We start from the raw sequence: 11,246 nt of genomic DNA, 5'->3' as shown, positions 1-11,246 counted from the left end.
CTAATATGAATTTGCCTTTTAAATTTTAAAATTCAAAATATGGATATACCAAGGCCTCGTTTGGTAACCATTTATGTCTCATTTGGTAACTATTTTCGTTTTTTATTTTTTTGTTTTTGAAAACTAAGCCTATTTTCTTCTCATTTCTTACCAGGATTTACATTTTTCTTAAGTTAATGGTTGAGTTCTTAGCCAAATTCCAAAAACAAAAATCTAATTTAAAATCTTTTTTTTTTCTAGTTTTTCAAAATTTGGCTTGATTTTTTAAACTGTTAGTAAAAAGTAGATGATAAAGGAAGAAATTTAGAGGTGAAAGTAATGTCTATAGGCTTAATTTTCAAAACCAAAAAACAAAAAATTAAGACCTCGTTTGATAACCACTTTGTTTTTTGTTTTTGAAAATTAAGCTTACATCATTCACATTTCTTACTATGATTTACATCTTTGTTGAGTACAATAGTTAGATTCTTAGCCAAATTCTAAAAATAAAAATAACTTTTGAAAGCTATTTTTTTTAGTTCTCAAATTTTTGCTTAATTTTTTAAAACCATTCGTGGAAAGTAGATGGCAAGGAAGAAATTTGGAGGTGGGAGTAGTGTTCATAGGTTTAATTTTAAAAAATAAAATAAAATAATTACCAAACGAGACCCAAATAATTACCAAATGAGGCCGTAGATTTTAACAATTTGTTTTTGTGTTTGCAATTTGGCTAAGAATTCAACTCTTGTACATAAGAAAGATCAAAATATGGTAAAAAAATTGAGAGAAAATAAACTTCATTTAAAAAATCAAGAACAAAAATCGAAATAATTACCAAACATGACCTAAAAATATAAAATGCTATTTTTCAAAAATTTCATTATTTGAATCACATCATCTAAAAACAAATTTCGAAGAATCCAGATTATCTACCATATATGTCATAACGTTCTAATATAATTTAAAATTTTCGATAACTTCGATACGACCTTAGTTTCAAACGTACCATATATATAATCCAATGGTAGCAAAAGTAGTAGCAGTGGCACAAAAATAATCGATTCAAAGAAAATCAACTTATATTAAATAAGTTGCTATAAATTTATAGATTCTCAAATTGTCAATGCAACATGGCTTATTTATAAATGAAACTGAAAAATAATGAAATCTGGGTTCATTTATTACAAGATCTGGAAATATGAAAACCTCTGATTTTTTCTGCTCATAATTTATTCTCAAGGAAATATTTGATAGAATTTCTCAATAAATTCTTATTCATTTTCATTTCTGGAATTGCATGCCTGCAACATGTCACTCTTCTCATAATTACTGCTCTTATTATTATTGTTGTTAAAATACCATTTCAATCCTTATCCTATAAAATTTGTTTAATTTTAGTTTCTATACTCTCACTTGTTCAATTTTAGTCCATAGATTTTCAATACATCTTAAATTTATTATTGATTTTTAAAAAATTGTTATCTACTAACATTTTTATTGTGAATTTGGGAAAGATATTATATTTCTTTACATTAAAATTATTGTTATTATTTAACCAATTTTGGTAAAATTAATTTTGAGGAACCAAAGTTAAGATTTATTCAAATTACATGATTTAAAATTAGACAATTGAAAGTATAGAGACCAAAATGGCACTCTAACCATCTTTTTTCCCTCTTATTTTATAAAATTAAAATAACATTTTGATCAATATACTTTTAGTTATTTAATTTCAATTTAGGCACTTTCAATTAAATCTTAAATTTAGCCATGGACTAGTTTATTAGTCTTTCACTATAAATTTTAAAAATAAATTCACATAATTATTTCTTTGCATAAAATTATCGTTGTTATTTAACAAATTTCAATAAAAAATAATTTTGAGAGACTAAATTTAAAATACATTGAAAATACTATGAACCAAAATAGTATAATAAAATATTGTAACTTTCTGTTTAAAAAAAATGGAGATGATTTAATTTCTTGGGTTATATATAGTGTCTCCTTGGTATGGGATTTTCAGTCGAGCATTGCCATTTTATCATTGTAAGCCATGGAGAATAATTTTGGCCTTCGTCAAGAGATTGCTGCCATGAGACAATCATTCTTCAATGATGTTAGTTTTTTCTTTGATTCTCTATCTTTTTTAATTTCTTTTTAATGATCTTTGAATTACCATTTGTGTTTTTTTTTTTCCTTTTAATGATTTTTCTATTATTTTTTTGCATGAATATTGTCTATGATTTTTATACATCTCGTCTTATGATACCCTATATATTGTCATTCTTATTCGTATTTTGTGTTTCTGATTTTCGAGAAATTAGTTTTTTATTCCTCATTTTGAAAAACATTCTTGTGATTGTGTAGAAATTTTGGAAATGACGATTGTTTTTTTTTTTTTTTAAATCTTGATGTTAAATAATTTTTTTTATTTAAAATTTGAAAGGAAAAGGTGCTGATTAAAAAAAAAACAAAAAAAAAAAATAAGGTTTTGATGAAATAACATTTTTTTTGTTTGTTAAGAAAAAAAAAAAAAAAAAAAGGAAAATGCTATCAAATGGTCTTGTGTTGAGGACTCTATCTACATAAAGGTAAATGGCTAAATATATATTTTGATCTCCAAATATTTTAGGTCTTTTCGGTATTTTTTTCAATTCAGTCCTTAGACAATGATAAATTCATATGATATAATAATTCTGTGAACAGGTAGAACGTTAAAGGAAAAAAAACGTAATTTAATAGAGAAAACATTCTAATTCCACACCTTACGATTCGTAAGAAATTGATTGAAATTTCAAGTTTTCATCTTAGATGACCTTTTTTTACCGATAAGTTTTGGTGAATTCTGTGTATTACGCTAGGTAAGTTTATCATAAACCAACGTTAACATTTATAATTAATAAGAGAAAGAATTGAAAATAAGTTAAATAACAAATTTAGTCGTGATTGAATGATGAAGAAATTAGACAATTGAAAATTGATTGAATATTGTTTGTAGGGAATTTTGAGTGAACAATTTGTCCAAGTTGAGCAATTAGGTGATGATGATCCACATTTTCTGGAGAGGCTTCTCACTGTTTACTTCAGGGAATCAACCCAGTCTATAGCTGCTTTAGAAAATGCACTGTAAGGACTAAATTAAATATAAAAACTTTAACTTTTTTTTTTTTAATTATGAAAATTCAGGAGGTCATGTTTTATTGTCCAAGATGTTAGTGTGTGTTTTTCAATTTAGTTCCTATTTTTTGTTTTAATGTTTTTTTTTAATTTATTTCCATGACGTAATACTTCGTGAGTTTGTGAAAATTTAAATGCTTAAATACTATTTTGATTCTTGTACTTTTGGTTTTATTTTATTTTGGTCCCTATACTTTTAAAATATTCATTTTGATCCCTATACTTTTAAAATATTTATTTTGATCCATATTCTTTCAAATTTGGTTCATATTGTTTCACGTACATTTTGGTTCTTGAACTTTCAAATAATGAAAAAGAAAATAAAAATAAAATGACCAAAATAGTCACTTTTTAAAAGTACAATAACCAAAATAAAACAAAATTAAAAGTATAGGGACCGAAATGAACTAAAACCAAAAGTATAGGAATTAAAGTAATATTTAAATCAAATGAGAAAATATTCTGATATAAAAAATGGAAACAACTTATGCATTTTCTTCTTTTAAATAACTTTTTCTTACCTAAATTTTTGTCAATTCACTCGTAGTAGTAAATATCGTGTGAGTTCGACAATAATGAATCAAGGTAGGATATTTGAGAATAAGATGTCTCGCAATTAAAGATAATTGTTTTTTGTTATGTATGAGAATGAAATAGGATATTTGGGGATGTGTTATACTTTTTAATGCAATTATAAAGTATAAAATTAATAATAATTAATTTCAATAATTAATTTTCGTTTGTAAATTTATTTTGTTACATTAAGTTACTAAATCAATTTTAAGTCATTAAAACTTAACTAAATTTACCCACTCATCATCTAATTCAGTATATTTATTATCAATTAAATTTTTTATTGCTCATTTATATTTCAATTTCATTAAAAAAAATTATTCGTATTTAATTTAAATATCTTTTTTTTTTTTTTTTTGTAATTTTGTTAATTGAAGAGTTAATTAACTACTTGTTTAATGTCAATTATAAGCCTTACATATATACAAAATAAGTTGATATAAACTAATTGATTTTAAATCATCAAACCATGTTTTTAATTTTAAAAAAATAAATATGATTATAGATTAAAACTAGAATTACAAGTGTAAAAGATTGTTTAATTGAAAAAAAATTAACTTATTTTATTATTAGTTAATTAATTAATATTTTTGTAAAGATTAATTAATAATTTTAATAAATCATTTATGGTGTTAATATATATCACCAATAAAAAGGAATTTAAGCAAATATAATTATAGTTATTCATATATATATATATTTAAAAGATTGAGGTTTTTCATATTAATTTATAATAATAGAATAAATTATTATATTAGCATCATTATTAATAAAATTAATTATATATGTAAATCATAAATTTAATTTAAACATATTTATAAAAATTAAATAAATTAATCAATATCAACAAAGAAGAAAAACAAATAAAATGAAAAGAGAAAAAGTAAGAGAAAGAGAAAAACCATTGAAAATAGAGAAAGCCCATCTATTTGGGTCATGGGTGGTTATGATAGAAATATGAAATACCTTGCAATAATATATTCTCATTCCTAAGATTAAAAATTTATATCAAACATGATAATAGAATATCATCTCTTATTTCCACCTCTTATTCTCATGAACCAAACGACCATAAATTGATAAATTTAATGCATGAGAGACAAGTTCGAGAATTTTTAAAATATAGGGACTAACACATACCTAGGAAATTTTTTTTAATGTATTATGAACTAAATTGCCAGTTTATTTTTCTCCTCGGTCCACCCTAAAAATACTATCGACTTTGTTCCGGTCCCAAAAAAAAGAAAAGAATAAAATAAAATAATCTAATATGCGGTTTCCTTCTCACAGAGAGCTACCTTCCTGCAATCTCAGAACACTGGAAAGGCCCTTTCATAAGTTCAAGGGGGCTAGTGCCAGGTTTTCTCTTACTCCCGTCGTTTTTTTTTTTTCATAGTGTTATTTAAATTACAAATTTAATCCCTGATTTTGAAATTTAAACTTCAAATTTTCAAAATTACAAATTTAGTTGAACTTTCATATTCATAAAAATTCATAAATCTATCGAGGACAAAATAAAAAAAATTAAAAAAATAAAAAATTTTCCAAATACTTAATAATTTAATTAATTTTTAAAAATTTTGAATTTAATACTTATTAGACAAAATTAAAATTTTAGAAACATACTAGACACAAAGTTAAAAGTTTAGAAATCTTGAGGACAAAGTTCAAAAACTAGACTTATATTTTAACCTTTAGATTTAAAACACTTTATAGTAACACATCCAGTTAAAAATAGATTTTTCTTTTTGTTTCTTAATTATGATTTTATTTCATTAACAATTCCATTGTTGGTGATTTATGTAGCATTGGTGCCGTCAAAGTGACCAGGGAAATAGATCTCGCAATTCAAGCTTGCAGAGACGATGATGTGGACGGGTAAATATCACATTTTACCATTCAGTTTTTTCTTCAATTGGACCTTATTTTACCTTTCATGTGAAATGGCAAAACCAAACCTACTAAAACCAAAATGCCCTATAAAAACCATTTGGTTTTCAATTTTTTAAATTTAAAAACTTATAACCGCCTACTTCTACCCATTAACTTCTTTATGTGCGGATGCTACCTATACTGCATGAATTTCAAAAACCTAAAAAAAGATATTATCCAACAATATTTCAACTCTTGATAATTAAATCTCTCTTCTCACTCACTACATATTCACCCAAAAAAAAAGAGAAAAAAAGTGTGCAAAACTCTAACTCTATGTATCTTATTAAATAGGGCTAAGGCTGCTGTGGAACGGATAAATAATGAATATGTCATCTTACGTCGTAGACTCGGGGATTACTTCCAGGTCTCTCTCTCTAAATATACATACATACACACGTGTATATGTGTGTGTCCACACACACACATATATAGCATCGTATATTATTCTGACCATCTTATTACATAATCAGATAATGCGACAAGTTGGGCCATATGAGAGAGCTGTTCGTCCAAGATAAATTCAAGAAGTTTAACTTACTATACACATGGAGGAAAATAAATATTTTATATTATCACATGTACGTCCATTTTCCAATAAGGTTTAGGTTCAGGCATCTTGTTCTCCTTTGTACTGCTCTTCTTTTGCTTTTTAATGTTCAATTAAAATTAAAACACAACTTTTATTAAGAACGACAAAACAAACATTGGGTTACAGACCAAAACAAAATCATTATAATCATGCCCGAACACGCATTTAATCATTCTAAATCAATTTAATGTCTGACATTTTTAAACATGATGTTCATACAATCAATATCAGGGGATCTTGGCCTCATCAACACAACAGTATAAAAAGGTAGAATATAGTAAAAGAAAAACAATAATAATAAGTAGAAAGAAAAACCTGTAAAGTTGTAATTGAAGCAGCTTCTCTGTTAACAGCAGAGGAGTTAATCAATTCTTCCTCCACCAAGAAAATTGAAAACCTGCCTCAAATTTCCTCTGGAAGGCCTTGCATTTGTTGCAAATTTACAGATGTACACAAGTCGCCTTCTCATTTCCAATTTCGTAATGCGTGTGTTCTTAAAAGATTTCCCGCAATCGAAAGTTCCTGGTGTAGTTTAACATAGTTACTAATGATCAAATACATGAAAGCAACATATTCTTCTCTTCTAAGAAATTGAAAAATTAAAGTGCAAATGAAAATCTATTGGAAATAAGACTCAAAATATTGTACAAGTAGGGAAATAATTGCTCTATTTTTCTCTCTTGGAGAAGAGGGTCTGGGACCTAAATTGAATTCGAAATCGAACATAATTTTTTGCCTCTTCTCAAGTGTGAGAAACAACATTTCTACATTAATTCAACACAAAATCTACTCTGAAGATTAAGGAAGTTTGACGTTGATATTCAAAACCTCCTCCTTCGACTTCACTTCATTCATGTTTTGATTCAAATTTTACTGAAGATACTCATTTTTCAAAGAAAAACACCCATGTCTTAAAATATCTAGATCCCTAAAAGGAAATTATAAAATAACAACTCTCCTTCTAATAGGGGAAGGGCAGATGCATAGATGAAAAGAGCATACAATGTGTGCATTGGTGTACTTTAAGAAAGTTTAGAAGAAAAAAAATTCATCCATGGTACCTTTGTCGTCAAATAAAGACGTCAGTATTGCCAAGCAAACACATATGCTAATATCTTCTCCTGGAAGTAAACAATAGAGATCTCTTAGCAGATGTTTCAGAAATATAGCATCAACTCATGCTTGACATCTTCATAAACCATTAAACATGACTGATTAAATAAATAACTTAAATAAAGTTACAAAGAACAATTGGCCCAACTACTCAACAGATGAGAACTAACATTTTCCACGAATCTGTCGACCCTGTTCAGTTGATTTTCATCACAAATAGGTGAGTTTATAGTAGTTAGGTTCAATAAAGGGTGTTCTCACCATTGCTACAGCAAACTAGAAGCCTTTTCCCTTGGTTAAGATTCAACTTCGCAAAATCTACTGCAGAAGGAAGGTTTCTTGACAGGGAAAAACGATCCAGTTTTGACATCTGAAAAGCAGAAGCTAACAATAAGTCGAATTGGTGCTGCAAACTTAAGAATGGTTACACTCTTATTTCCCCATACTCACCACCATAGGTAGATGAAGATATGCACCAGAAATTGGAAGGAAAACAGAGGACTCTTGATCACAATTTAAAATACAATCAACATTGCATGCAGTCACGGCTGCATGAACAAAAACCAAAAGTAATCAACAGATGAATAATGCCAAGAGATAACAATAATGCAATTATTGAATCGCAGAGAACATACTCCTACATTTGTTGCCAAACTCATAATATGTCCACAGAAAAAACAAGACAACCAACTCACACGTGATGTCCAAAATAAATTTGGAAAGTGAAGGTGGAAGTATTTTCTTGTGTAAAATCATTGTTGTTCACTTTACAAATGTTGAATATTGCATTTTATTTCTTGATATATGGTTAAGTACTTGAATTATTAAGACAATAGAGCCTCTTTGGTAGAAAAACAAGTAGACAGGTTTTGTATTTTCTTTCCTTCTGAACCTTCCTTTCCAATATTGATGGAGTGAAAAGCACTCTTCTGGATATTAAAACCAATAATCATCTGCTGTATTATCCTCAATACAAGAGAAATTGGAGGTAAATACCATGTTGAGATGAGCCTACTGCAAGGCTAGTTGAACCAAGCCAAGATAATCCACAATTTCCATCAGAAGATTTTGCGTCTAGCTCAGCATCAGAAATATCTAAAGATAACATTTGCTCTATAGGCAGGACTTGAGTTGACGATCCTCCCACCTTCTGAGATTTAACACTGATCTGAGGTGCATCATTTCCCCTTAGTGCTCGATATACTCTGTCTTTTTCAACTATTTCAGCTACTTTCTGATTACAGACATCAGGCCCAGAGCTCATAAGATCATGTGCGTGATTCCAAAATAGATTAGGAGACAAGCCTCTTGCCCAACTTTCTTCATCATCTCCTGCTCCGGAAATGTAGTTCCAGCTAAACTCTGTGGTGGTCCTTTGTTGAACCACACCGGTAGACAATGAAGCAGAAACAAGTATAATGGGGGTGAAATCCCAGGAATCGTGATCTGGTACTTCGTTTAACCAAATAACTGATCTCTGTGAAATCCACAAGGGGCGCAATGGCTTTCTCAAGATTGATGCTAGTGTGGCAATATCAGCTCCACAGTCATCTAACTGTTTCATCCATTCATCAAGACGTTCCTCAATAGCAGCTTTCTCAGTCTCAGAAACCCAAAGGGGAAGATGCAAGGAACAGTCCCAATCAATGGCAGGTTTCCTTCCATTTCCAGCAAGCGTGTCAGAAGTGGAAGGCTCCTGTTACAAGCGACGTGGCAAAATGAAAATCTAAGAATTTTCCCATTTATAGTCTCACCTTTGAGGTTGAGATGTAAGAGGGTCAGTTTAGGTTCATCAGTTAAAGAAAAAAAACAAAAGGAAAAACTGACATAGAAACCAATTTTTTCAAATCCAAACAACTTGCTGACCATCAAACAGAATTGTTTCAATCAATTTCATCGGTTTTCTACTTTCAACTTACACCCGACTGAGAGGGAGTGAGGGGGTTTAAGAAAATCCCTTTTGCTTTGTGACATGAACTCTTGATCCTAGACTTACACAAAACAATAGACAGCCAAATGATAACAAGCAAAAAACATAATAGCCAAGCCAATACTCACACCTACCTCCAATGAACTGCCGTGGATTTTGTTTAAATGTTTGATTATAGACCGATTCAAAACACAAGTCCAAATGGGTATTGTTTTGGACATGCTATCAGGAAAGCGCTTTCCTCTTCGAGTGGAATCAACTATAATACAACCTCCCTTCTGTCCTACCCATCAAACAAAGAAGCGAATCATATAAACACTTCTGAAATGCAAACAATCCCCCGAACGCATGAATTGAGAATTCAGAGTTGGCAAGATTAATAAGCCAATACAAAAAATTCTACTTTCTGAAATTTTATTTTTCATGATTCCAGTAGCTTATTTGCTAGGAAAATAGAAGAAAAACAGACGGGGGGGAATAGAAGATGTACCAGCCAATTGCGCGACGTGAAGATTGAGGCGGGAAGTATTAAAAGACCAATTGTTGTTGTGGCCGTCGGTGGACTTGAAATAGCAATTGGAGTGAAACTTGGGGGAATACCAAAGGCCGCAACGGAGATTTGCTAGAAGAGGAAGCTCCGGCCATAGCTGGGAGATCTCGCCGACGAAAATAGAGTCCTCGTAAATTGATCTGAGAGCGTTGTAGAGAGTGTTATCTCTGCGTTTTATGTTTCTGACGGCCTTGTATATGCTCAATTTCGAGCCGTCCTCCATGGATGAATCAAGCAATGGCTGTGCAGAGCGTCGTCGTCGAGAAAGATGAGAGATATGCAGCTCAACTTTGTACCGCCGGGGTCAAAATTTTACTCACGAGTCCGAGCCCGAACCGAAGCCCAAACCGATGTGTAAAGCCCAGCCCAAACCAAAGGGGGAAGTCAGGCCCATGCCCGAGTTGTAATTCAAAGCTCAAGCGGACACAAAAGGTAGGCTTAAGCCGCAACGGAAGTCCAAACCAAAGCACATGAGGCCAGATCTAACCTGAAGCCCATACCAGAAAGAAGCTAGGCCTGCAAAATCCAAAGCCCAATCTCAAGCAGAAGGTAGGAACCAAGTTTGAACAGAAGCCCATGCTAGAGCTGAAGCTTGGGCTTGAGCCAAAATGAGGGAGGCAACAAAAAGAAGAGGTTCTTTATACATATGGCCAAAAAGTAATTGTCATTTTTAGAAATAGTTAAACTTTATACTCGTAAAAATGGCCAAATTTTCCAAGAGTACGATTTTGTATTTTAAAAAGTGACAACTATACCCTCCTATGAAATCCTATATTTATGGTGTGTTTAAAACAAAATCTTTTGAATAAAAAAATCTCTAATATCTCATATACGATGTAATCGGATAAACAATCCTATTGATATAATTAGAGGATATATCACAAATCAAAAATCAAATCAAATAAAAAAGTAAATGCATTTAATACCTGCAAAACGGATTACATCTTCCCACGCAACCTTTACATATCCCAAGGAGAAACCCTTCCATCTTTCAACACAACACTTCAATAAACCACTGTTTCATCTTCCATCTTCAACACTTCAATCTTTCAGACTGCCATATACAGACTTAATTCCATATTATCGAAGCACCAACATTCAAATTTTCGAAAGACCTCAATATCGCAATCGAAGGTACATATTTCCCTACCTTGTCACCGAAACTAGCTCATTCGTTCCTTCGGAACACCTCCTTCGTGGACCAAATCTTTGACACAAGCAGTTGCCAAAAAAATTAACCAAAAACCAGGTACATATTTCCATAGACAAAACTTTCAACATCTGCTTTCTTGAAATCCTAACACATTAGCATATGGCTACCTCGAAATCGATAGGCATATATATAGTTCTGTTTGAGATATACTATTTTTTAAAATAATTTGAAACAATGCAAATTTCGA

At 30.3% G+C, this 11,246-nt stretch overlaps 2 protein-coding genes across 3 annotated transcripts; one reads left to right on the top strand and one right to left on the bottom strand.

The window, feature by feature from the left end:
- The first annotated feature begins 2,001 nt into the window (after positions 1-2,001).
- On the top strand, positions 2,002-6,275 carry LOC120079275 (pseudo histidine-containing phosphotransfer protein 2-like). 2 transcript variants are annotated; one of them, XM_039033431.2, is made up of 6 exons: positions 2,002-2,095; positions 2,978-3,105; positions 5,020-5,088; positions 5,536-5,607; positions 5,956-6,028; positions 6,135-6,275. In XM_039033431.2, the coding sequence occupies exons 1-6, from the start codon at positions 2,033-2,035 to the stop codon at positions 6,180-6,182; spliced, it is 453 nt and encodes a 150-aa protein (XP_038889359.1). In that variant the 5' UTR covers positions 2,002-2,032; the 3' UTR covers positions 6,183-6,275. The 2 variants fall into 2 exon arrangements, with proteins under 2 accessions (XP_038889359.1, XP_090171092.1); XM_090314966.1 differs by lacking the exon at positions 5,020-5,088.
- A 128-nt stretch (positions 6,276-6,403) lies between these two features.
- LOC120079332 (initiator tRNA phosphoribosyl transferase family protein) lies at positions 6,404-10,900 on the bottom strand. The gene is made up of 8 exons (XM_039033492.2): positions 10,773-10,900; positions 9,787-10,362; positions 9,431-9,579; positions 8,363-9,062; positions 7,817-7,914; positions 7,628-7,736; positions 7,315-7,374; positions 6,404-6,775 (listed from the first exon to the last, which is right to left on the bottom strand). Exons 2-8 carry the CDS (start codon positions 10,067-10,069, stop codon positions 6,615-6,617), a joined length of 1,560 nt encoding a protein of 519 aa, XP_038889420.1. The 5' UTR covers positions 10,070-10,362; positions 10,773-10,900; the 3' UTR covers positions 6,404-6,614.
- Positions 10,901-11,246: the final 346 nt, after the last annotated feature.

This window comes from Benincasa hispida, chromosome 6 (genome assembly GCF_027475165.1).
Source record: "Benincasa hispida cultivar pf3 chromosome 6, pf3_genome.v1.1, whole genome shotgun sequence".
In the NCBI taxonomy this organism is placed as follows: domain Eukaryota; kingdom Viridiplantae; phylum Streptophyta; class Magnoliopsida; order Cucurbitales; family Cucurbitaceae; genus Benincasa; species Benincasa hispida.
The sequence above is the reverse complement of the archived record's forward strand: the minus strand, read 5'-3'. Positions and strand labels throughout refer to the sequence as shown.

Excerpts from the sequence above, each read along its gene's own strand:
- LOC120079275 (XM_039033431.2), top strand. The coding sequence starts at position 2,033 with ATGGAGAATAATTTTGGCCTTCGTCAAGAGATTGCTGCCATGAGACAA. Across the intron at positions 2,096-2,977 it reads GACAATCATTCTTCAATGAT|GGAATTTTGAGTGAACAATT; the intron begins GTTAGTTTTTTC and ends TATTGTTTGTAG. Across the intron at positions 3,106-5,019 it reads GCTGCTTTAGAAAATGCACT|AGAGCTACCTTCCTGCAATC; the intron begins GTAAGGACTAAA and ends TCCTTCTCACAG.
- LOC120079332 (XM_039033492.2), bottom strand. The coding sequence starts at position 10,069 with ATGGAGGACGGCTCGAAATTGAGCATATACAAGGCCGTCAGAAACATA. Across the intron at positions 9,063-9,430 it reads TCCACGGCAGTTCATTGGAG|GAGCCTTCCACTTCTGACAC; the intron begins GTAGGTGTGAGT and ends CGCTTGTAACAG. Across the intron at positions 7,915-8,362 it reads AGTAGGCTCATCTCAACATG|CCGTGACTGCATGCAATGTT; the intron begins GTATTTACCTCC and ends TTGTTCATGCAG.